The 20,399-nt window shown below is 55.1% G+C and overlaps 8 protein-coding genes across 8 annotated transcripts; 1 reads left to right on the top strand and 7 right to left on the bottom strand.

The window, feature by feature from the left end:
• Positions 1–783: 783 nt before the first annotated feature.
• Positions 784–1,726, bottom strand: MAM33 (Mitochondrial acidic protein MAM33; the record flags this gene model as incomplete). Its single annotated transcript, XM_036638879.1, has 2 exons — positions 784–1,318; positions 1,374–1,726. 2 exons carry the CDS (start codon positions 1,724–1,726, stop codon positions 784–786), a joined length of 888 nt encoding a protein of 295 aa, XP_036496926.1.
• Positions 1,727–2,182: 456 nt separating this feature from the next.
• On the bottom strand, positions 2,183–3,500 carry CGCS363_v007029 (uncharacterized protein; the record flags this gene model as incomplete). Its single annotated transcript, XM_036638878.1, has 4 exons — positions 2,183–2,433; positions 2,484–2,622; positions 2,676–2,884; positions 3,362–3,500. The coding sequence occupies 4 exons, from the start codon at positions 3,498–3,500 to the stop codon at positions 2,183–2,185; spliced, it is 738 nt and encodes a 245-aa protein (XP_036495996.1).
• A 234-nt stretch (positions 3,501–3,734) lies between these two features.
• TMA16 (Translation machinery-associated protein 16) lies at positions 3,735–4,432 on the bottom strand (the record flags this gene model as incomplete). Its single annotated transcript, XM_036638877.1, has 4 exons — positions 3,735–3,883; positions 3,934–4,070; positions 4,120–4,207; positions 4,261–4,432. 4 exons carry the CDS (start codon positions 4,430–4,432, stop codon positions 3,735–3,737), a joined length of 546 nt encoding a protein of 181 aa, XP_036495997.1.
• An 823-nt stretch (positions 4,433–5,255) lies between these two features.
• exo1 (Exodeoxyribonuclease 1) lies at positions 5,256–7,743 on the top strand (the record flags this gene model as incomplete). Its single annotated transcript, XM_036638876.1, has 3 exons — positions 5,256–5,268; positions 5,325–5,472; positions 5,529–7,743. 3 exons carry the CDS (start codon positions 5,256–5,258, stop codon positions 7,741–7,743), a joined length of 2,376 nt encoding a protein of 791 aa, XP_036495990.1.
• Positions 7,744–8,966: 1,223 nt separating this feature from the next.
• dbl4 (E3 ubiquitin-protein ligase dbl4) lies at positions 8,967–10,677 on the bottom strand (the record flags this gene model as incomplete). The annotated part of the gene is made up of 3 exons (XM_036638875.1): positions 8,967–9,034; positions 9,084–10,520; positions 10,587–10,677. The coding sequence occupies 3 exons, from the start codon at positions 10,675–10,677 to the stop codon at positions 8,967–8,969; spliced, it is 1,596 nt and encodes a 531-aa protein (XP_036495991.1).
• A 2,143-nt stretch (positions 10,678–12,820) lies between these two features.
• Positions 12,821–13,554, bottom strand: CGCS363_v007025 (Peroxiredoxin-5; the record flags this gene model as incomplete). Its single annotated transcript, XM_036638874.1, has 4 exons — positions 12,821–12,849; positions 12,905–13,070; positions 13,132–13,177; positions 13,238–13,554. 4 exons carry the CDS (start codon positions 13,552–13,554, stop codon positions 12,821–12,823), a joined length of 558 nt encoding a protein of 185 aa, XP_036495988.1.
• Positions 13,555–14,320: 766 nt separating this feature from the next.
• On the bottom strand, positions 14,321–15,771 carry CGCS363_v007024 (uncharacterized protein; the record flags this gene model as incomplete). Its single annotated transcript, XM_036638873.1, has 8 exons — positions 14,321–14,396; positions 14,449–14,672; positions 14,725–14,758; positions 14,812–14,901; positions 14,960–15,116; positions 15,186–15,439; positions 15,495–15,557; positions 15,614–15,771. The coding sequence occupies 8 exons, from the start codon at positions 15,769–15,771 to the stop codon at positions 14,321–14,323; spliced, it is 1,056 nt and encodes a 351-aa protein (XP_036495989.1).
• A 1,357-nt stretch (positions 15,772–17,128) lies between these two features.
• Positions 17,129–20,252, bottom strand: CGCS363_v007023 (uncharacterized protein; the record flags this gene model as incomplete). The annotated part of the gene is made up of 3 exons (XM_036638872.1): positions 17,129–19,433; positions 19,519–20,125; positions 20,234–20,252. 3 exons carry the CDS (start codon positions 20,250–20,252, stop codon positions 17,129–17,131), a joined length of 2,931 nt encoding a protein of 976 aa, XP_036495994.1.
• Between the last annotated feature and the right edge of the window lie 147 nt (positions 20,253–20,399).

Genomic DNA, 20,399 nt, shown 5'->3' with positions numbered 1-20,399 from the left:
ACATCTTCAGACAGTGACTAACGGGCTGGTTTAAGTGGTTACGCTTAATACTAGAGAGGATCATAAAGATACTATTTATTTACTAGAATTGTACCTGCTACTTTAGGTTAGTAAAGCTATTATAAAAGATACTGCCCCTGCTCTATCTAGATGAAGCTAGTGAGGGCTAGAGTAGTAGTTAGGTTGGTGATAACTAGCGAATGCCTAGTGTTATATGTCTTGTTGCTTGCGTTCAGTTCCTTTTTGACCTCCACAGGTGATTTTATGATACCGTTGAGCCGGGGACGACGTTGTGGGGAAATAACAAGCTAGAGATGAAATGGGTGAAAGTATTCATCATCCGACTCTTAGGCAACCAGCAATCGCAATGCGATTCCATCGTCAAGGGTCATGCGTTGTGGGGATTGAACGGCGACTACGAAAGGTAGACTCGAGGCAGCGGATCTGAACGGGGCCGGGAGGCATCTCACAGGGTTATCTTTTTTCAGTCTGATGCAAGTCACATACTGTAGTCACGGTGGACCAAAGCCCGACGTAAAGGAGAATTTTTGTTTTGTTTGTATTACAGTTTCTTATGTTGGGCATCTGGCGTGCCAGCCAGGCCGTGGTATGGTACATCGTGAGTGGAACAGCTATAAGACAAGCCAAGAAAAGCCTTTTTAGGTAAGTTTCGTTTCATCTTACAATCCCCCGCCGTCATGCGTCGTCAAGATATCTCTCTGCATTTCATTTTCTCTTCACCTTTTTTTGTTTCGTTTCCCCGCATGGGCAGTCAAGTCCTGTTTAGGCGTTGACGAAGCCCTTGACGTTCTTCAACCAGCGGACGTACTCCTTCTGCTCCTTGACGTCAATGTAGTCGGGGGCAAAGATGGCCAGGGCCTGGGTGATGCCGCGCTCCTCGAGGTAGCGCTCCATCAGGATCTGCAGGTCCTCGTCGAGGCTGCCGAAGGGGGGTCCGGGGTAGACGTCGGCGCGGGCGTGGGCGATGTCGGCGGAGGAGCCGTGGGCCAGCTTGCCGTCCTCGTAGTAGTACATGTTCTCGACGGTGATGGCGCCGTCCTGGGCGGTGGCGTCGATGTTAAGGGCGCCGTCGGCCTTGCCAGGCTTCTCGACGACGATGCTCAGGCGGCAAGGGGGAGCGGCCTCGTCCAGCTCGCCCTCCTCGTCCTCGATGTCCTCCTCGGGGTTGGCAGAACGGGCGCCGTTCTGCTTGGTCTGGGGCTCGGAGGGGTCGTACTCGTCATCCAGGGCGCGGTCCTGCTCGTACATCTCGGGGTCGTAGTTGGCGAGGTCGGCGATGGAGAAGGTGACGGTGATCCTGCATGTTGTCAGTATATCGAGGCGCATAGACAGCTGCGCATTGAGACACTCACTTCTCCTCGCCAAACTTGCGGGTAAGCTTGACCTCCTCCTTGCCGGGGGTGTCGTGGAGCTCAAACGGGCTGTTGTCGAGGAAGTCCTTAACGCTGGCGGGCAGCTGCTCGTTCTGCTTGACCTCGTCCTCGAACGACAGCTCGCTCTCGAGCTTGGCGAGAAGCTCAGCATCGGTCTCGCCGGCAGGGGCTTTCCTGAAGGCGGAGCTGGAGAAGGCGGAAGCGCGCTGGACGGCGCCAAATGATGAGGCCTTGACGAATGCGCTGGGGCGGGCGCTCTGTCTGAGAGAGGTGGCCGAGAGGCGGGTAAGAGTTCTGGGCGCAGAGCGCGCGATGGATCTGATGGAAAGCATTTTGGCTGGCGTTGCGTCTACTTGTCGAACGTGGTGTTATTTGACAATGGAAGAAAGGCTTTGGGGTGGAGTGGGTAAATCGATCTCTGCAGAAGCTTTGGAACCTTCCCAAAAATTTTGAGATCAGACCAGCCGCTGAGTGTACCGGCGAAATGTTGTTCCGATGCTTGCAGCACGACAACTCACACTGCAGCTGAACGACATCAACCTCCACTCTTTCTCGAAGGACTCCACCGAAGAATCATGTTCAAAAAAAATCATTAATGTTCTTGCCTAAGCTTAAACTGGTAATGACAGGGGCCGCCCTGATTCCTGAGATCTCCAGATCCCAATCTGCCTGTTTGTCTCCTCCGGCTCAAACCCAAGGGCGATGCCAGCATCACTGGGAAGAGTTGTTGGTGACCAGTCCGTCTATCCTTTTGAACGCCTTGTAGCTCAAGTTTTGTTTGCCTTCCCTTAGAGTCTTTCATCAATGTAGACTGACACGATGCAATGCCGATGATGCCCGTGGGACCCGGCGGATCCTCTCCTTGCACTTCCAACAGTGGTGTCTGGTGCTGTTGCTGTCACTGCCGATCCCTGAATCACAACTCCCAAAGACCCCGTTCCTCTTGGCAAGCATGCATAACCTCTCTGAGATGAGGACAGTATCTTCATGGCTGCAGACGTTGCAGACGCGCAGATGAGTGACGTATTTGCACATGTTGCTACAACGACTGTCAGTGAGATTCGACCATCGGTGCTTATCAGGACTCACTTGGAGGAGCAAGAGGTTCAATCGGATAGTTGCGGGTGTAGGCAGGGCAGATCAGTAAGATCGACGGAGGGGTTGCTGAGAATGGCGAGGGGTAGATGACAGCCGGATGACAGTGAAGATCATCCGAGATATATCTACACTTGAGCACTTTTGTAGCCACGTTCTTGGGAAGCCCAAACAAGCCAGCCCGACCTCGTGGTACCGGGACTCGAACGATCCCAGGCAGTAAGCACCGGCATCCAGATCCTTCGACATCGCGCGGTCTGCTACGGCATCCTCCACGAAGTCTTGCCACGGAGGGTTCGGGGGGTGAGTCAAGTGGAGATGCTTCCAGGGGCAGTGCTCACCGCGGTCAGAGAGCTGGAAGCGTCTAGCCGTCTTCAAGAGGATGGCGAGGTCGCCTGTGCAATGTAGCACCTGGGACAGGATGAGAGATCTGGGTTGAGTTATGAGACGAGAGGCACCGCTTGGGACAGGCCTGTTTGGCGAACAACGTGGTTCCAGTAGTCTGGTCCAGGAGGCTCGGGGCAGATCGCAGCCGCGCTCTGGACCGGGTAGCCACCTTTGGAACAAGGAGAAATAGACGTCAGTCATCAGACAATCTACAGGGACCGCGGACGGCAACATAATCGTCACTTGATGTGCGACATGGCAGCCCAATGATTCTTCGACGAAAGCCAGGTGTGGGTTGATATTGGGCCGGGAGATCGATGGATCGTGTTCCAGCCTTGCCTGCGGCATCTACCGAGTGTGTTTCAAACGAGATCACCACGTTTGCTCTCTACATGATACCGTCTAATTGCTTGCCAAACGGATACAGCAGTCCCAGAGGATGCGGTCGAGCCGGCACTATCCCCAGAACGCCACATGCCACCCACGTTTGCCGCCGGGCCGCCCGCCGATGCCCTGTGTAACAGGCGCGGAGAGAACATGCAGGCGAAGGTCGGCGATCCAGTGGTTTGGCCGCGCATGGCCTGCTGTGATCCGAGCTTTCGCCTCCGTGTTCTCATACGGCATTGCTGTATGTAACCGGAGAAATTGTCTGTTGACCAAACGAGACTCCTGTCACGGCGCATGTTTGTCTCAGACAGCTGGCCCGCGAAAGAACCCCCGCAAATACACCGTAGAGCCGTACTCAGAAACTACAGCCGAAAGGCTGTGCCCTTTTCCCGAATGATGCGCTGTTTGCTCCCCTGAACTGCCTTTTCCCGATTCCAAACGCCAGAAACGCCGCTGTGATGCTGTCATGATCTAGGAGCTGCCCTTGGGCGGGAAGCTGGACTTCTTGATGTTGCCGTCGGCATTTATCCTCACCCACGCAACGGAAGCGAGGTAGGCCCAAGAGCCCTCCCAGCGATCGAGCATCAGGATGTTGGAGTCATTTGTGAGGTCAGGAAGGTCTAGGGCTTGTTAGTCACCCCATAGCCGATGCATTCATAGCAGAACTTACAGAAGCCGTTTCCCTTGTATTCGTCTTCAAGGGTGGAGATCTTCAGCTTGAGCAAGTCCTCCTTGGCGCTCGCAGGGCGGCCCGGACGGCGGGTCTTCTTGACCTCGGCGTACTCTTCATCATACTGATGCACAAAACTGGAAAAGGTCAGACTTGAAGTCTTCGGAAATGGCAATATGGACGCACTCGTGAATGAGCTCCTGGATAGTGGCGAGGTCGAGCGGCTTAGAGCCCTTCTCCTGAATAGCCTTTTGGAAGTAAGAAGCACGGGTGACTGTGGCAGGTCAGCTTTCAGCTCGTTGTCTGCTGCGAAATGAGCTGTCTTACGCATGGGCTGCTCCTTCTTTCCTCTGGTGGCCGCAAGCTTCTGCAGCTTATCGTCTCTCACCGATGCCTTGTGAAGACGCTTGGAGTCTCTGGAAAACTCGTGCAGTGCATCGACATGTCCGTTGCGCTTCTTGGCAATCTGCTTGCGGGTCTTTGACAACGTGGTAGGCATTCTGACGGTGATATGGCTGGTCAAATGACGTGCCAGGAGAGTTAAAGAAAATTCGACAGTGAGACACAGAAAGATTGAGAACGAAATGATTGAGATGTCTCTCGACTGCGCACTGCTTTGGGTGTCGGTCTGCTGTCTGTGCCCCACGGCGAAAAATCCCATCCTCTGAGCTGCAAGCACTCTGTGAAAAAAGCAGTCGCCCCACTAAATTCGGAAAGGGTCCAATAATCTTCAGCCGGATCAGGAACCAGTGACGTTGCTCTGGAAATCCCGAGCTTCTGGCGCTAGTCCCTTTCGGGGAACTCCTCTGTGCCCAGGCCACAGCAAAAAAAGAGTCGCGATATGACTTGACGCGGGTGGACACACCGCGTTCCAATATAGCAGGACCAGGTCCCCCCGGACGTCCCTTTCCTGTGCAGGATGCCCGCGATTCACTCCACCTGCACACCTTCTCTCCTCTGACTTCACCTTCGTCGGTGAATTCTAGTCCTCCAGCTCCGACTAAACTTCCCAGCTCTCTTCCGAACGTCGCCCGCCGTAGATAGTCGACTCCAACTCCCGCCCGCAACTAATCCGCAAACATAGCGCCGAGTGTCTTTGTTTACATTTGCCCCCGGATCACCTGACTTGGCGTATCGACCTTCACAACTCCGCGAATCCACCCTCTTTACGCGTCTTTGCCTCTCAACGGATGGCCTAAAGCATTGTTTTCACCTTTGTCAGTCCGGCTGTTGGCCTGAAAACCGGATCGAGAGCGATCTCCAGCCCTCGAAACTTCTGCTCTGCACTTTGAGGGCCTGCAAGCCGTTCCCTTGGATCAACAATGGGCGTCTCAGGTACTTGCTCTCCCTTGCCTCGGGACCTCGTGCATTGCGTTACTCACCTCTACTAGGCCTTCTCCCGCTGCTCAAGTCCATCCACAGACCCGTCGAGCTCAAGAAATTCAAGGGCGAAACGCTCGGTGTCGACGCCTACGGATGGCTTCACCGCGGAGCCATTGCATGCGCCGTGGACCTGGCCCAAGGCACCCCCACACGCAAGTAAGTCTAAACGTCCATTCCAGGTTGCCATCGGATGTGACCTAACCCTGCCTCAGATATGTCGACTTCGCCATGCACAGGGTAAGGATGCTTCTGCACTTTGGTGTCAAGCCCTACCTTGTCTTTGATGGCGACTTCCTACCCAGCAAGGCAGCCACCGAAGGATCCAGAGCTAAACGCCGCGATGAGAGCAAGAAGACGGCTATGGAGCTGCTCAAGGCCGGAAAGCCCTCCCAAGCGCACCTCGAGTTTCAGAAGGCCATCGACGTGACACCAGAAATGGCCCGCAATCTCATCGACGAATTGAAAAAGCTGGATGTCTCGTACGTCGTTGCACCGTACGAAGCAGATGCTCAGCTCGTCTACCTCGAACGCCAAGGCCTGATCGACGGCATTCTATCCGAAGACTCGGATCTGTTGGTTTTCGGATGCAAGCGGCTCTTGACGAAGCTCGACCAGTACGGCAACTGTATCGAGATCAATCGCAGAGACTTTTGCGCATGTCGGGAGGTGTCGTTGACGGGCTGGTCGGATACCGACTTTCGGCGCATGGCCATTCTGAGCGGCTGTGATTACCTCGAGGGTATCAACAATATGGGACTAAAGACGGCTTACCGGATGTTGCGCAAGTATAAGACGCCAGAACGATTGGTCCGCATGTGCCAGTTCGAAGGAAAGCACCGCATCTCGGAGAACTACCTGCCGCGATTCTTCCAGGCCGAGCTGACGTTCCTCCACCAGAGAGTCTACTGTCCGACAAAGAAGGAGATGGTGTTCCTGACCGAGCCCGAAGCGGGTAAGGGTGTTGAGGATATGCCGTTCATTGGTGCTTATGTCGAACCTGAGATGGCCACGGCCGTCGCTGTTGGAGATGTCAACCCAATGACCAAGGAGACCATTATCCCTGCTCCCATGCCCGGAGGCAATCCGCCCAAGTCCGACTCTAAGAGGAGACACTCTCAGTCCGCCGAGGCTCTCGCAGCCTCTTCGAACCGCACACGACAAGCCGCCAAGCCTATCGATTCCTACTTCAAGGGCCATCAGCGTATTCCCATGGGCGAAATGGATAGCAACTGTTTCTCTGTCGACCCAGAGCGCGTTGCCGCCCTCACCCATAACGGCCTAGTACCCCGCGTCTTTCCGCTGCCCAGACCATATATCGAAGGCCCATCCTCACAACCAACCGAATCTCGCCCTACACGAACCGCCCGTTCAACAATCTCTCCACGTCTACTTCGACGGCGGACAGAACCCATCAAGAACATGCTGGAGCAGTACGCTCCATCCAGTTCTGATTCTCGTCGCATCACGCTCGGCGACTCGACGAATACCATGGACGAAATCGATGCGTTGATGAAGAGCAGCTCTCAACGCCCGCCAAAGAAGGTCCGCCTCTGCGCGGACGCAGACGAAGCCGAAACGAAATCTGAGGAATCCCAAAAGAGCAAGTTCTTCCCGAAGAACGAAACGACAAAGAAGAGCAAGAAAGACGGCTTCTTGTTCTCTGACGACTCCATCGACGAGGCGTTGCTGAACCTCGCGGACATTGACGCGTGGCACAACCCTAAACCAAAGTCAATCACAGTGTTTGAGGAAAGCCAGAGCACAGAGGAGAGTCAAGGCACCGAGGCGACCGGCGCGGACAGTCAGTTCAGCAAGGACGAAGAGATAGCGACAACCCCGCTCAGTGACCTGTCCGAAGTGGAGGAGCTGCCCGAAAAGAAGCCCGCGCCGGAGACGAGCTCCAGGCGGTCGTCTTTGCAGAGGTTCGCGTTCTCTCAGCCGAGCCCTGCCGCTTCGAGTCTGCCCGATACCCCTGCAACCGCTGTTTCGAGACAATCATCCATTTTCACACCATCCACCGCCGCCCCGTCCACCGCAGCCTCCTCAGTCACCTTCTCCGCCGGCTCGACCGCAGCGGCGAAGGCAACCCCGATGCTCACACCGCTCCAACGCATCGGCGCCCGGGCCCTCCAGCGAAAGAACACCCCGCCGCGCCGGGCCCTGTCTCCCACCAAGAGTGCAATCCAGCGCAGCCCCAAGCGCAGTCCCCGGAAGAGCCGGCTGCTGAAGTCGATGCCTGTTAACCCCTCGTTCGTGCCGCTGCCCAAGGTCGACCTCGCAGAAGTCGAGGCTCTCAACGCGCCGTGCGGGAGTGAGGATCAAATCGTCCACGACAGCGACGGTGAGAACGACGATGATGTCTTCCGATCTGACGAAGTTGAAGAGCGGCCCAGAGGCTTGAACCTCTCCCGGTTCGTGTACGGCTGAGTCTTCTGTCATGTGTCGACGCGATACCCATATCGCGACGTTGTTTTATTGGTTTTCTGCGAGCGCGACCAGTCATCTCCCAAGTGGCCGGTCTGGCTGTGCTATCAGTGCACAATCATCATGATATCCCCCCAAGGATGGGATGCATTTTTAAGAGGTTAATGGAAGCATCAAGGAGAGAGCATTTGGACTTTCAACGCTGTATGGAATGAGAAGCAGCATTTTCCCCCCGCACGCCTGGAAAAAGGTTTATCATTGGTGGCGAAGGATTATGAGCCTGGACGGAGACCGGCTTTTTTTGTATGCATTTCTTGAGGCGTAGTAGGAGTCTTTAACGGCGGGTAGGAAATATATCATGGACGGAAACCCATTAGCAAGGTGTCAAGAAAAGTCTCGTTCGCGACCGTGGATGATGGAGTGAGCAGCCGTGATGTGACGTGAATGTGGTTTGCTGTTACATTGACGAGACTGATGAGGCTGACGCCCGGACGGAACCCGCCGGACGGGGTTCCGCTGAGTTCGATTCCTGCATTTCGCCCCTCCTCCATTCCCTGCGTGACGCTGCGTCAGGAGGGACGCCCGGCCACTTGGGTACCTACGGGACAGGCAAGGCCTGTCTGCGACCTCGGGCCAATTGTCATAGTTGCGGCGTTCAGTGGTGCCGCTAGGTAGACCACACACACACACCGCGAGTCATGATAGTCATGGACGACGAGTAGACCGACGAGAAGGCGAAAACTTTGAAATCCATAGATTTGCGTGGCAATGATTCGAAGCAGCAACAAGAAGGAAGGTCACGGATGGGAAAGATGGCATGGTGGACGCACGAACTCAAGCCGCGACTTGGCCGAAAACGGTGGGTTTTGAATGACACCCATCGCCTGGGTTCTCGTAAGTTCAGAGAGTCAAGCACGATGTAGGGGACGGCAGCAGCAGAGACGACGATGACAGTGATGTGCTGCGTAATGATTGCCGCTGTGCCTGGGACACACGGATTGCTACCAAAATTCCATTCCATACAATGCCCGTGATGCGCTTCTCCTCACGCCGAGTTATCCGTCCCTTGAGAAAGAAGAGAGAAAAAAAAAAACCTGTCATGATCTTGTAGCCTCCAATGCCGTTACCGAGAAGATTGATGAGCCTTCCACCAATAATAAAGCGCTAAGCGTTCTTTCTACACACTCAAGCCGTTTCTCATGTATTCGTGTGAGTCACCGCGTGATTCAACGGCGGCTGCCCGTGGCAGCGGATGGCATAGGACCGGTCAGATCAACGTTGAAAGTCCAGCGACCTGAGGGAGTGTTAGAAATGATAAAGATGTTTGTTAATGCTAAGCTTACCGTTGGCCAAATTATCGGCGGTATCCTCCAGAAGAATGATGCGTCGCTTCTTGCAGTACGACGTCTTGTCCATGATGTCGACCTTCAGCTTCTTGTCACACAGCTCTGTGACGGGCTTCTCGAACATTTCTGACAGTGCCTCAACCGCCATCTCCAAATCCTTTTGATTGTCCTCGAAGATGGACGTCAAATTGTTGCGGGCAAGGTAGAAGGCAAAGGCGTATGTCCACTTGAGGGTCTGTCGACAGGTTTGCAGTGTCTGCGAGGCCTGGTTGAGATACTGGACCTCGATCCACGACATGCCTGACGCGGTCTGGAGCTGCACCATCTTCTTCTCTGTCTTATGGTAAATGTCCTTGTCAAGCTTGGCGGACTGTTCGTGGTTGGCGTAGCGGTTGTAGTAGTGCAGGTATCTCTCCAGCGATATGCGGGACTTTGCTTGCGCATCGCGGGCTTCGGTGCCGCTCTTCTCCTCGAAGCGATTGCAGTTGTACCAGCTGGTGCCATGCTCCGACCACAGGCCCATGCACATCCAACAGAACTCGTGCTTGCACTTGCGACAGGTCATGTGGTTGCAGCCACCGTTCTTCTCAATAGTGGAGTTACACTTCGGACACTCTTTTGTGTTCGCTGATATCCAGTTAGCTGTCTCGGAGTCGTCGGCGCACTTCTTGAGCCATCTCTTGACGAGCTCGCAGGGAGCTGGTTGATGGTCGTTGAGGATGCAACCGAAGCAGAAGCGATGACCACATGCGCAGGCGACCGTGGGGACGATTCTGTCCAAATCCTTCTTCTTGATAGGGCACTCGACGGCATTCGGGCAGTCGGGCGCGGGGCACCACTTGAGGGAGTCCTTGTCCTCGACATATGTGCGGTTGAGCAGCTCGTGGTACCGTGAACCGAGTTCGGGGGTGACAAGAAGATCGAGCGACTTGGAGTCGATGATGCGGCCACAGCCCTCGGCAGGGCACTGGATGCGGGCAGCCTCGCCCTCTTCGCGGATCTTCTGGTTGAGGTAGTGACGGTAGCAATCGACGCAGTATCGGTGGCCGCACTTGAGAGAAAAGGTCTGGAGACCCTCCTCGTCCTCGCAGCAAATGTCGCACATAAAGCCCGGGATGGCCTCTAGCTTGGGCGGGCCGGTGACGTTCGATCCCAGGCCTGCAGCCTCCAGTACCTTATTCGGAGTATCCATGTAGTCCTCGATCAAGCGTTCCTTGTTCCAGCGGAAGTGGCGCAGCAGGATGGCGACGTCCTCCTTGCGAATATTGAGAATCATATTGACCTCGTCGATCATGTCATCCTGTTGGCTCTGGATGTCCTCGGGCTTGTAGACCTTGAAGGAAATGTCGTAGGCGACCTTCTTCTTACTGTCGGAGTCCTTGATAATGCCGAGGTCGGCGTCGGGCTCGTCATCGAAGTCGTCCTCGTCGAAGTCTGTGGTAGAAGGAGCGTCAGAATGTTGCGGGTTAGCATCGGGGATAAAGAAAAATGAGGACGCACCATCGGCGCCCGACATGTCCTCGCCGCTGTCGTCTTGCATCATCTCGTCCTCGCTCGAAAGAGCGGACATGAAGTCCTCCTCGGAATCCATGCCGTTGCTTGCTGTGGTGACCGGTGTCGGGGGAGCGTGCTGGGTCTGACTGGCAGCTGAGGCTATCCTCTTGTTGGGCAGGGCGTCTGGGGACTCGGAGGATATCGTCGCCTCAGCGGCCTTTCGCTTCCGCGTGGTGGGAGGAATGGTGCCGACGAGGGATGTTGGCGAGGGGAGGGTTTCCGCAGGTGGAAACGGCGAGAGGATTTGATTTTAAGTAAAACCTGAGGCGAAGGCGGCGTCGAGCGGTCGAGGGTTCGAGTAACCTAGTCGTGGGTGGTGGGCAGACGTCGACGGACAATAAGGCCAAAGGCGATACCAAGGCCAAGGTAGATACCGACGACAGAGACCAGGAGGAGGGCCGAGAGAGGGGGCCAAAGGAGTCACCTGGGGATTAGTAAGAGGAAGAGCGACTCGGTAGGTGCCTGCGCGTTCGGGGATAGGTGCAAAAGGCCAAAGAAGTGATCAGGCACGCTGGACGTAGATGGCGGCAATAGATCGTCGGAGTAGATGGTCAGGATGTAGGCAGGAAGATGGTGGCAGGTAGAGAGAGAAGTAAGGTGTGAGTGAGGTGGGATGGGACGCGGGTTGGGTTGGGTTGGGTGAGGTAAGGTGCAGTGCAGTGCAGTGCAGTGCAGTGCAGTGCGGTGGGCGGATGGGTGGATGAAGGGCGGCGTGGGCGGGAGGGAGTCGGGACGGCGGTGTTAGGCCCAGTGCCCTGTCTGAGTCTCTTGGTCTGAGGTGTTCGATGTACCTACAGTGCAATGCACCACAACCTCTTTCTCTCTCTGTCAGTCAGTGCCTGAATTCGAGGTGCACCTGCTGCTGTGTGTGCTTTGTGTGCTGAGTGGGCGGCTGTTGGTTGGCAGTGAGCCGGGTTGGATGACGGACGTGTTGGTTGGAAGGTGAGGAGGAGTGGGCTCCAGTGTGTGTTAGTGTGAGGAGGAGTGAGGTACCTACAGATGGACAAGGTATCTTGCTGCCTGTGTGAAGTGAGGGGTACTTGTGGTGCTCCCAGGGCCTGGCTTTTAAGTGGGCTGGCTGACTGAGTGTCTGCCTGGGGTTGGGAGTCGAGGAGGAAGTGTGGTTCACGACCAACAACCGGTCACCACTTTCCACTTTCACTCCCAATAATGGTAGATGCACTGACTGAGCGTCATTTGGCACTCTTAGAGTTCTAATAATTCAAGGCACCTTCCTCCCCTTTCCAGCTTTGATGAATCTGGGGAAACCAGAGGCAAGCGCCACCCAGGGGCTCATTGTCAAAGATGATGCAACTGCACCAGGCATTGTGATGCGTCTGCGGCACAGAGGGGCATTGAGGGGTCGGTTGGCTTTGGCTCTCTGCTCTGGATGGCATTACATACAATGACACTCCTGTGGCCTGCAACTCGACGTCGATTCAATCAACTGCTATTAAAAGGCCAGTCAAGTCTCGTCTCAGCAGCCCTCGTGCCAGTCTCTGCAAAGCAGTCTGTCCAGTGGCTGCATCCGACAATGTGCAGGTGACTCCTTGTCAATGAGCAAGCAGCGTCAATGCCCCTCTGATGCAACTTTGAGGCCTCAACTCGGGTACTGCCAACTGCCCCCAAGTGCCCTCCCTGCCCGCCTGCAGCCTGCATGGCGCCTCCTGACTTGCCCTGAGCGCCATGCACCGCACCACCACTGTCTTCGGCCCCGCCGTTATCAAGTCTTGTCACTCTTATCGATAAACCCCTGAAGCTGGCTTGATAAGCGTGGCGGTGGCTGATAAGCATTTGTCAGGCGGGAACGGCCCGGCACTATGTGGCTCCGGTTTGGCCGGCGCCGGCCATGGAAGTCGGGTCCTCCCAGCCGGCTTTCGTCTCATCACCCCGTTCCGTCTGCCCTCCGTGCTGAAGACGAGGCCAGGGATACACATCTCGGCAGACTGCTACCGCTTGCAGAGCCTCATAAATTTGACGACAACTCGCTATTGATTGGGCAACATGGCTGACTGCGTGGCATTTCGATGTGGCGGCAAGGTTTGATTGGCAGGTGGTAGAGGTCAACGCTCTCACATTTCTCACAGTCTACGCCGATATCCTAAATCTTTCTTTTCCCAACAGTTTGGTGAACATGAGCTCCATCTGACCTCCTCTCTGCCCAGAGACAATTTTCGAGCTTAAGCAAGGACCGTATCGGCCAGAGAAACTGTCCAAGCTGTCAGTCACCATGGTTGGATCAAACAACGCAGCCGTCTACTTACCCTTGGTTCCAATGTTGTCGGGCTCGACGTGAGCCTCCTTGACCTTGCCGTCCTCGACGACAAGAGTGTATCTCTTGCCGCGGGTGTCGCCAAAGATGGCGACGCTGTCAAAGTCGAGCTCAAGCTGCTTGGTGAACTCGGCGGTCGGGTCACCCAAGAACCGGATCTGCGACACATTCAGCACACAATCGATCTCTCAACAAAATCCCCGAAAAGACTCAACATACGCCCGTCTGGCCCGCGGGGTCCAGCTGCTCACCCCACGCCTTCATCCTATAAACCTGTCAATATGCGGTCCTCGATTAGAAACCCCAACCCCGAAAAAAAACCTACACAAAGGGGTCGTTAACCGACACAACAAACACGGAGCCGGCCTCCTTCAGCTTCGGGTGGTTAATGTACGACGGGACGTGAGTGGCCGAGCAGGCGGGCGAGAAGGCCGCGGGAACACCAATGATGAGCCCGTTCTTGACCTTGGAAAACTCCTCGGCCAGGTTGACCTTGTTGCCCGGCGAGTTCTCGACCAGCACCGGCAAGTCGGGGATCGCGTCGCCGACCTTGACGAAGGCGCGGGGCGTCGAGTGGAACGCCCTGGCTGCAGCCGCGGGACGGGCGAGGGCGACTCTTCTAGCAGCAGCGCGGAAAGCCATTGTGTATGTTTGTGTGTGTAGATGTAGACGTGTGTGATGGTTGAAAATGCAATTGATGCGATGAGATGAGAGAAAGAGCGGGATGATGGATGAGTTAATGTTTCTCAGAGCTTTCCTTCTGTCTCTCTGAGCTGAAAGCTTGAGGTAAAGCTTGGGAGGGGCAGGGCATCTCAGCAGCAAGGACAAGCACCTCACCTCAAGCAGGGGGGGCAGGTTTGGTTTAGTGCCTCCTCACCTGCACCTGCACCTGCACCGAGGGCTCAATTGAGACACTGCTGGGAAATTGCAGCATGACATCAAAGCGACGTGCAGCCCCCCCCCCCCCCCCCCCCCCCGGTACACCCCAAAGTGCTCACAATCATCCTTGTGAGACACGGCCAACGACGCCCATTTCGCAACCTTTTCGTAAAAACGGTCAACCGCCCGTGCGGCCGTCAAATTATATCAAGCATCCCGAAAAGCCTCACCTTTCTTTTTTCTCCCAATTTTCCACTTCCAAGCATCTGTCAAGGTTCTCGCGCGCCGGTGGCCGCATCGACACCGACCTCAGCTCATTGCCGCTTTCGAACACCTGCATCGACTATCGGGGCTTGGGTATCATTTCATCATTAGGGTATTCTACTCTGGCCCTCGCGGCCTTCTTTTTTTCTCTACGATCACCGGGGGCTCATTACCATCCAACATCTGCTGCCCATCTGCTGTTCACCTGTCGTTTGTCGTCCTCAAGGAGCTCTCAACACCTGCTCCAAACTGTCGTTTGTCGTCCTCAGGGAGCTCTCAACACCTGCTCCAAACTGCCGTCCTCGCCCGGCTCGCCCACTTTGTACCTCTTCGATTCCAGACTATCCGGGAGCTTAGCGATATTTCCAACGAGATGAATGAAGCTGTACTTACCTCCAGGCCAAGTTGCCAGTGCAAACGGTCTTCAGAGCCTCCGCCACCAGCCGGATGTGGTCCGCTTCACCCCGGTACTGGCGGATGAGCCTCGACTCGCACACGTCGAAGCTCTTGACGGCCTTTTCGATTTCTCCGACGACGTGCTCGACGACCTCCGCCAGCTCGCCGCGTTCGCCGTTCCACAGGAGCACCGGCACCACGTTGAAGATTTGACCCTTTCTCTGCGCCAAAGTCAGCAAACAAGCAGCCCACTAGACTGCTGCCATCACCTACCAGCTCCTTGCTCAATGAGAGCAAGTCGTTCGTCCTTGGGGTCTGTCAGCCTCTGAATACCTTCGACCTGGGTTCGCCATCACTCACAGCCCAATAATGACACTGACCGCCTCAAGCATGAGCTTGTATGGGATCGAGCCAGTGACCAACCCAGACAACTGCACTCCCGCAACAAACCTGCACCAATCAGCAAAGCCCGTCTCAATACGCAACTCTGGCAGCTCTGGCAACTCACTCGGCCAAGGCACAAAGTGGCCCAGCACCTGCCGTCCTCTTCCGCAGATCCTCGTAGTACCGGTCCGTCGGTACCTCCCCGCTCTGGATGTACCGCATCTCCGACACCGTTGAGTCAATGTACTCGAACAGGCTGACCCTCAGAGCCCTCCGCTGGTCTGCTGAATCGTCAGCCTCCTCAGCTCCCGCTCCCGGTCCCCCGGGCACATAGACGACATATCACTCACCCTGGTCATAGTACCGGCAAATCACCTGCGCTACCTGCTGGAAGTCCGAAATGGCACTCGTCGCAGGCGGCTCCCGCGGCAGATCCGAAAGCTGGAGATACTGCGCGACGTACTCTTTGGTCTTGGCCCTGAACTCCCTCGCCCGCTCCGAGCTCTCGTACTCCAACGCCTCGATGTAGTCATCGAGCCGTCCCTGCCAGAGGACCATCTGCGTCAACGTCCTCAGATGCTCCAGCGACACATTGGGCCACAGACTGTTCGCAGTCAGCAAGCGCTGCCAAAGGTATTAGTCGGAACGTCACAACTTACCACGCCGCAAGCAAAGCCGGGTTCGCCTCCTCGACATTCTCCTTATCCCTAGGCGAGGCCGTCCTGCATCTCATTAGTCCCACGCTGCCAGTTCCTCAAAACACCACAAGAACCCTCACCGATCTAGCAACTCGCCGACCTGCCCCTCGATGTCCGAGGCGTGCGCGTTCCTCCCGCAGGGCCAGTGGCCCATCAACCTTCCCAGGTCCGGTATGACCATGACCTGCCCGTTAAGCCTCCGCGCCAGCTCCGCGCTGTCGGTGTTCTTCTTCGCCATCTCACTTGCCGAAATTCAGGGTATTATGCTTAAAAATTTCCGCCCTTTCTTTTTCTTCTTCTTCTTCTTCCTCGGAAGTTTTTTTGTTTACAGTCACATTCGCTCGGGCGTGGTGCGTCTGATTTTGATGAGGCCGAGTGGTCTTGGGTGGAGCATGGCGAGATTAAGTCAATGCTACCCAACGACGCAGGACACAGGGGCGTTGGAGGTGGGCTCTCCTTGATATGCGACTCTGACAGCGGAAGAGGGGCGAGATAAAAAGGTAAAAAGAGGGAACTGGGGGGTCAAACCCTGGTGATTCACTGATTAGGGGTGACACGTTTTCTTCACTGCTGGGTGTTTGTTTTGTTTTGTTTTTTTCCTCTGGTTGGGGGCGGCCAAATCTGTCTACTGCCAGGGGAATACGGGATGGGCCGTCTTGGGTTCTTTAATGGAGTGGTGCAAATCGTGGGGAGGGAAAGGGGCTTTTGCGGGTGTGCTTTGATTTTCTGCTTTTGGACCTGAAACGGGGGCGAGTTTGCGCCTTCACCGAGGCGGAAATCAGGTTCGGTGTGCGGTGAGTGATTCAGAGCATCTCTTGAATGTCGCCGTCACTGAATGTCCATTGATGCGGACTGTCAGTGACGCTGAGGTGCAGTGGTTGGTGCAGTGGCGCCCCCATTTGGCTGGGGTAAACGCCGATCACGCAATGATTAATTTCCCGAACCTTGGGGTTGTCGAAACGAAATCCCACCGTCCACCAACACCGTCGCAACGGCTCGCGAATAGTTGCCGGCTTTCAATCGTGTGCTGCCCCGCGGAGTGCAGGCAAGAGTCGATGCCTTTGGGTCCAAGAAAACGAAAACCCTTACGATTGGGGCGGCGTTCGTCGGAGCATAACAACGTTTCTGCTGATGGTTGCAAACGCGTGTTCATCTTCAATGAAACCTCAACTGCCAAACCCCGATTGGTTTGGCAGACACATACGAGGTGTTGGTCCGGTTCTCCCGTGTTGGGGACGGACTGTGTTGTATGCCACACTGATTTCACGACTCAACCTGTCGGCTCGATTCCGTGATGGCTTGCTGCTACCCTCGGTGTTTGACAATGCAGGACGTTGCGTACGCTCGGCGGCACGTTGCCACCGCCGACTGGAGATGCTCGATCGCAAGATGTGTGGTCTGCTGTCATTGTTCATCGATGCCCGGAAAGCTTGTAAAATGCTGCGCTCCTTGTGTCTACATGCCGTGTGTCCTGACTTCAATGATTAAGTACGCCTAGAAAGGGTGAATAACAGCCAGTATACCCGACGTCGTTAGACGCCAACAATGCTCCGTATCATAATCATCTCATCATGTTCTCATCAAGTTGATAGATCTCAACGTTTCCTAAAAATGCCCTTCAACTTTGAAGCGAATCTCCCACGCTTCCTCTTACCGTTCTCCGCAACTTCGAAACGCTCCTTGGCAACAACAATCGAGATTTTGGGCAGTCGTGCCACCTCTAGAGTAGTTGCCGTTGGCAAGTCCACCTCGGCCGGCTTGGTCTGCGACGAAGCCCGCACTTCTTTCCGAAGCCTCCATTCGTCTTCATCGTCTTCCGATGCTAATTGACGTAACTCAAAGCCCGAGCCCCGGTTGATACTAATACGGGCCTTCCACTTTGGCGCCAGGTCGTCGAGTCTCTCGATGTTCAAGTCTGGTACTTTGCTGACCACGTACAAAGCTACGTCATCCCGACAGACGAGCTCCGGGAAGGACGACTCTGGGGCATCTTCGTTCCAGTCGTCGTTGCCCGGGAGCAATGTAGCCATAGCGTGGCTGAACCCCCATTTCCCAAATGCACTCATGACAATAGCCTCGAGATCGTCAAGTGCTTCCACCTCCGGGATTCCGGTCAAAATTTCGATTCTTCGGGCGTAGTATAGAGCCCCCAACATCCACTGAGCCAAGTGCGGGCGGATGTAGTTGTTGCGATGCTGGTGTATCAGTGATCTCAGTTGACCCACGTGGGCACCAAGAAGGATCCTGTCGGGGTTGAAGTCCTCTGCGGTGTGCTGCAAACGCGCCCTGACGTCTTTTGACTTGATGTAGTCCACAACTGTTCTGTGCAAGAATCCGACCCGCTCGTTGAAAAGATCGGGTGCGTCCGGAATTGGAGAGATGAAGATCAAGTCCTTGCACTGTCCTACGAGCTGCCGCTTTTTCCGATCGAGCGCTCGCGCCCATTCGTTGCCCATATCGACATTTGGCCAGTGCCTCAAGAATGGTAGAGGTTCTTTTGGTAGAGTCTTGTCTTCGAATTCCATAAAATAGAAGGCCAAGACTGGGAACGAAGTTTCGGCGTGCGTCATGGTGAGGAACAGGCGTGAGGTTCGCTTGCGATAGAATTCGTCGATGGTGTCGAGCATTCTTTTGAACATGTCCTTCAGACCGGTAGGCAGCGCACGCAGCCTCATCCGGAGGTCGTGAATGTCGTCTTCGTTTCTCAGTCCTTCGAGGAGGGAGCGCACGACGAGGAACACCCAAAGGAAAACGCCTTGTGCTCGAGCGACGATTTCCAATGCAAGTGACTCGGCATCGCCCTCGTTAAGCGACCGCAGCCTTCTGAACCTTCCGTTCCCTTGCAGTTCGTCTCTAATGAAAGTGTGGATATCAGCCTGCGAGAGATCGTGTAGGTGGAGTTTCCACTCCGTATTCTCAAAGGCGTCGGAAAACTCGATCCAGGGTCGACTGGAAACACAGATCTTGATATTGGGCAGCTCCCCCATCCTCAGAATAAGCGTGACCAGATCCGTATGGTCACCGCTGTACTCGTCAAGGCCGTCGATGAAGAGACATATTCTCCACTTCCCCTCGGGATGCTTTCCCAGCTTCTCAAACGCTGCCATTAGCTGAGTCCGGCTCCACGGGTGGAATGAGTCGGCATAGCGAAAATTCCAGCGGTCAGGGCAGGCGATACGCATCAGATTCGTGCGCTGCTTGAAAATCTGGAGCAAAAGGGCCCTCAGCAGACCTTCTTGAGACTTCTGGATGGTGGTTCCGGGGCTCCAGAAGTAATGTTGAGCGATGACCAGGTCGGATTTGTCAGCCCATACTCCCAACAGGCGTTTGGTCTCGTCGTGATGCGTCAGGAACTTCATCAGGGTGGACTTGCCCGAACCCGCCTTGCCCGTCACCCAAAATATACCGGCATGGTGCTGAAGCCACCTGGTGAAGGTGTCACTTGCTTTACCGGTACCGCTGGCGGTAGGACTTCCTTCAAAAATCCACTCAAAGGTCCGTCTGTGTGTTTCGGGCAGGGTAACTTCCCTTTCCTCGAGTTGGTTGAAGTACAGGGTGCCCAGGATGGCTTTCCTTTTCTCAGACGTCAGTGTTTGATTTAGGTAATGGAAGACATCGTCAAGTGTGGATTTCGGCGGATATCCCTCCACTGTCTCGTCGCCATCGTTGGAATTGCTGGATGCCCTGGGTTTATTTGGGTCCCCGGAAGTCTGCTTGGAGTCTTTGGGATTCTTGGCGTTCCTGGATCTTGGTACATAATCTTCGATATTAAGCCGTTGATTTGAGATTGTTCGGATATGGCTGATGACTTGCTCAAGCTTGCCGCCCATTTCCGTGCGTAACCTCGCATTTTGCGTCGATGTGGCGCGCAGGTCCTGAGCCATGAATTGTTGCTGTTGCCTGTGCCTCTGTCAATGATGGGCTCTGATAGTCGCTCGGTCTACTAGGTAGCCTGACACAATGATGGAAGCTTGAAATGACTTACAACAGCAGAACTACAAGGTGAGCGGAAACCTGGCTCCGAAGAGCGTTCAATCGTTCGTGAAGCTCCTTCAACTCAGACCTTTTCCACAACGTCTTGGACACAATGGTGATCTTCAGGTGTAATCCTTCCCTGCGTGTTGTCGAGGCCTTGAGACCGTCTAAGATTCCCAGAATCTGTCCAGCCACGTGTGAGCATCTCGAAACGAGATCCTGCATTACAGCATTCTCTGCAGCGCGGGAAGCGGGTAGAGGCAACTCCAGACTGGAGAGGAACTCATCCCTGCCTTTCTTGTCCTCCTCGACCTTGTCCAACGAACATACCACTTCCGCCGCAATCGCGCCAAGTTGAAGCTCTCTAAGCTTGTCAGCGAATCCACTTTTGGTGCTCTGGGCAATGTTTTGCAGGTCAATGTTCTCTTGCAGCGTGCCGTCCGGATTTCTAAGCAGCTCGTGTGTCGTGGCCACCGCCTTCAGCCCGAATTCGAGGAACTGGGCCACATTTCCCGCCAATGACACCGCTGCGAGGGCTTCCATGACTTTGGAGAAAACGTGTCCAAGTGTCGTCGGGTAGCCGTCTCGAAGCTTACGCAGGGTTTCAAACGAGAAGACTTGTTGTTTGAGTCAGATCAGGCTGCAGGCAGTAATGACATGGCCTCCAGTGGCCATGCCCGCAGCTGCATGCACCCATACCCCTCGCAATCCGTCCACTCACGTACTGGAATATGACGCCTGCATGATGATGCACTTGGGTCAGGAGAGTGTCGCGGATAAGATAAGAATGTGGATGAAATCGTCGATGCTTCTTCCCGCCGTTGCCATCCTTTTTGCAGCACTGTTCAAAACTCCCGGAGCGTAGCTGTCCCTCCTGCCTGCCCTCCTGCC

This window comes from Colletotrichum siamense, assembly GCF_013390195.1.
Source record: "Colletotrichum siamense strain Cg363 chromosome Unknown KSG_Cg363_contig04, whole genome shotgun sequence".
Taxonomy (NCBI): Eukaryota; Fungi; Ascomycota; class Sordariomycetes; order Glomerellales; family Glomerellaceae; genus Colletotrichum; species Colletotrichum siamense.
This window is presented reverse-complemented; position numbering and strand designations above follow the sequence as displayed.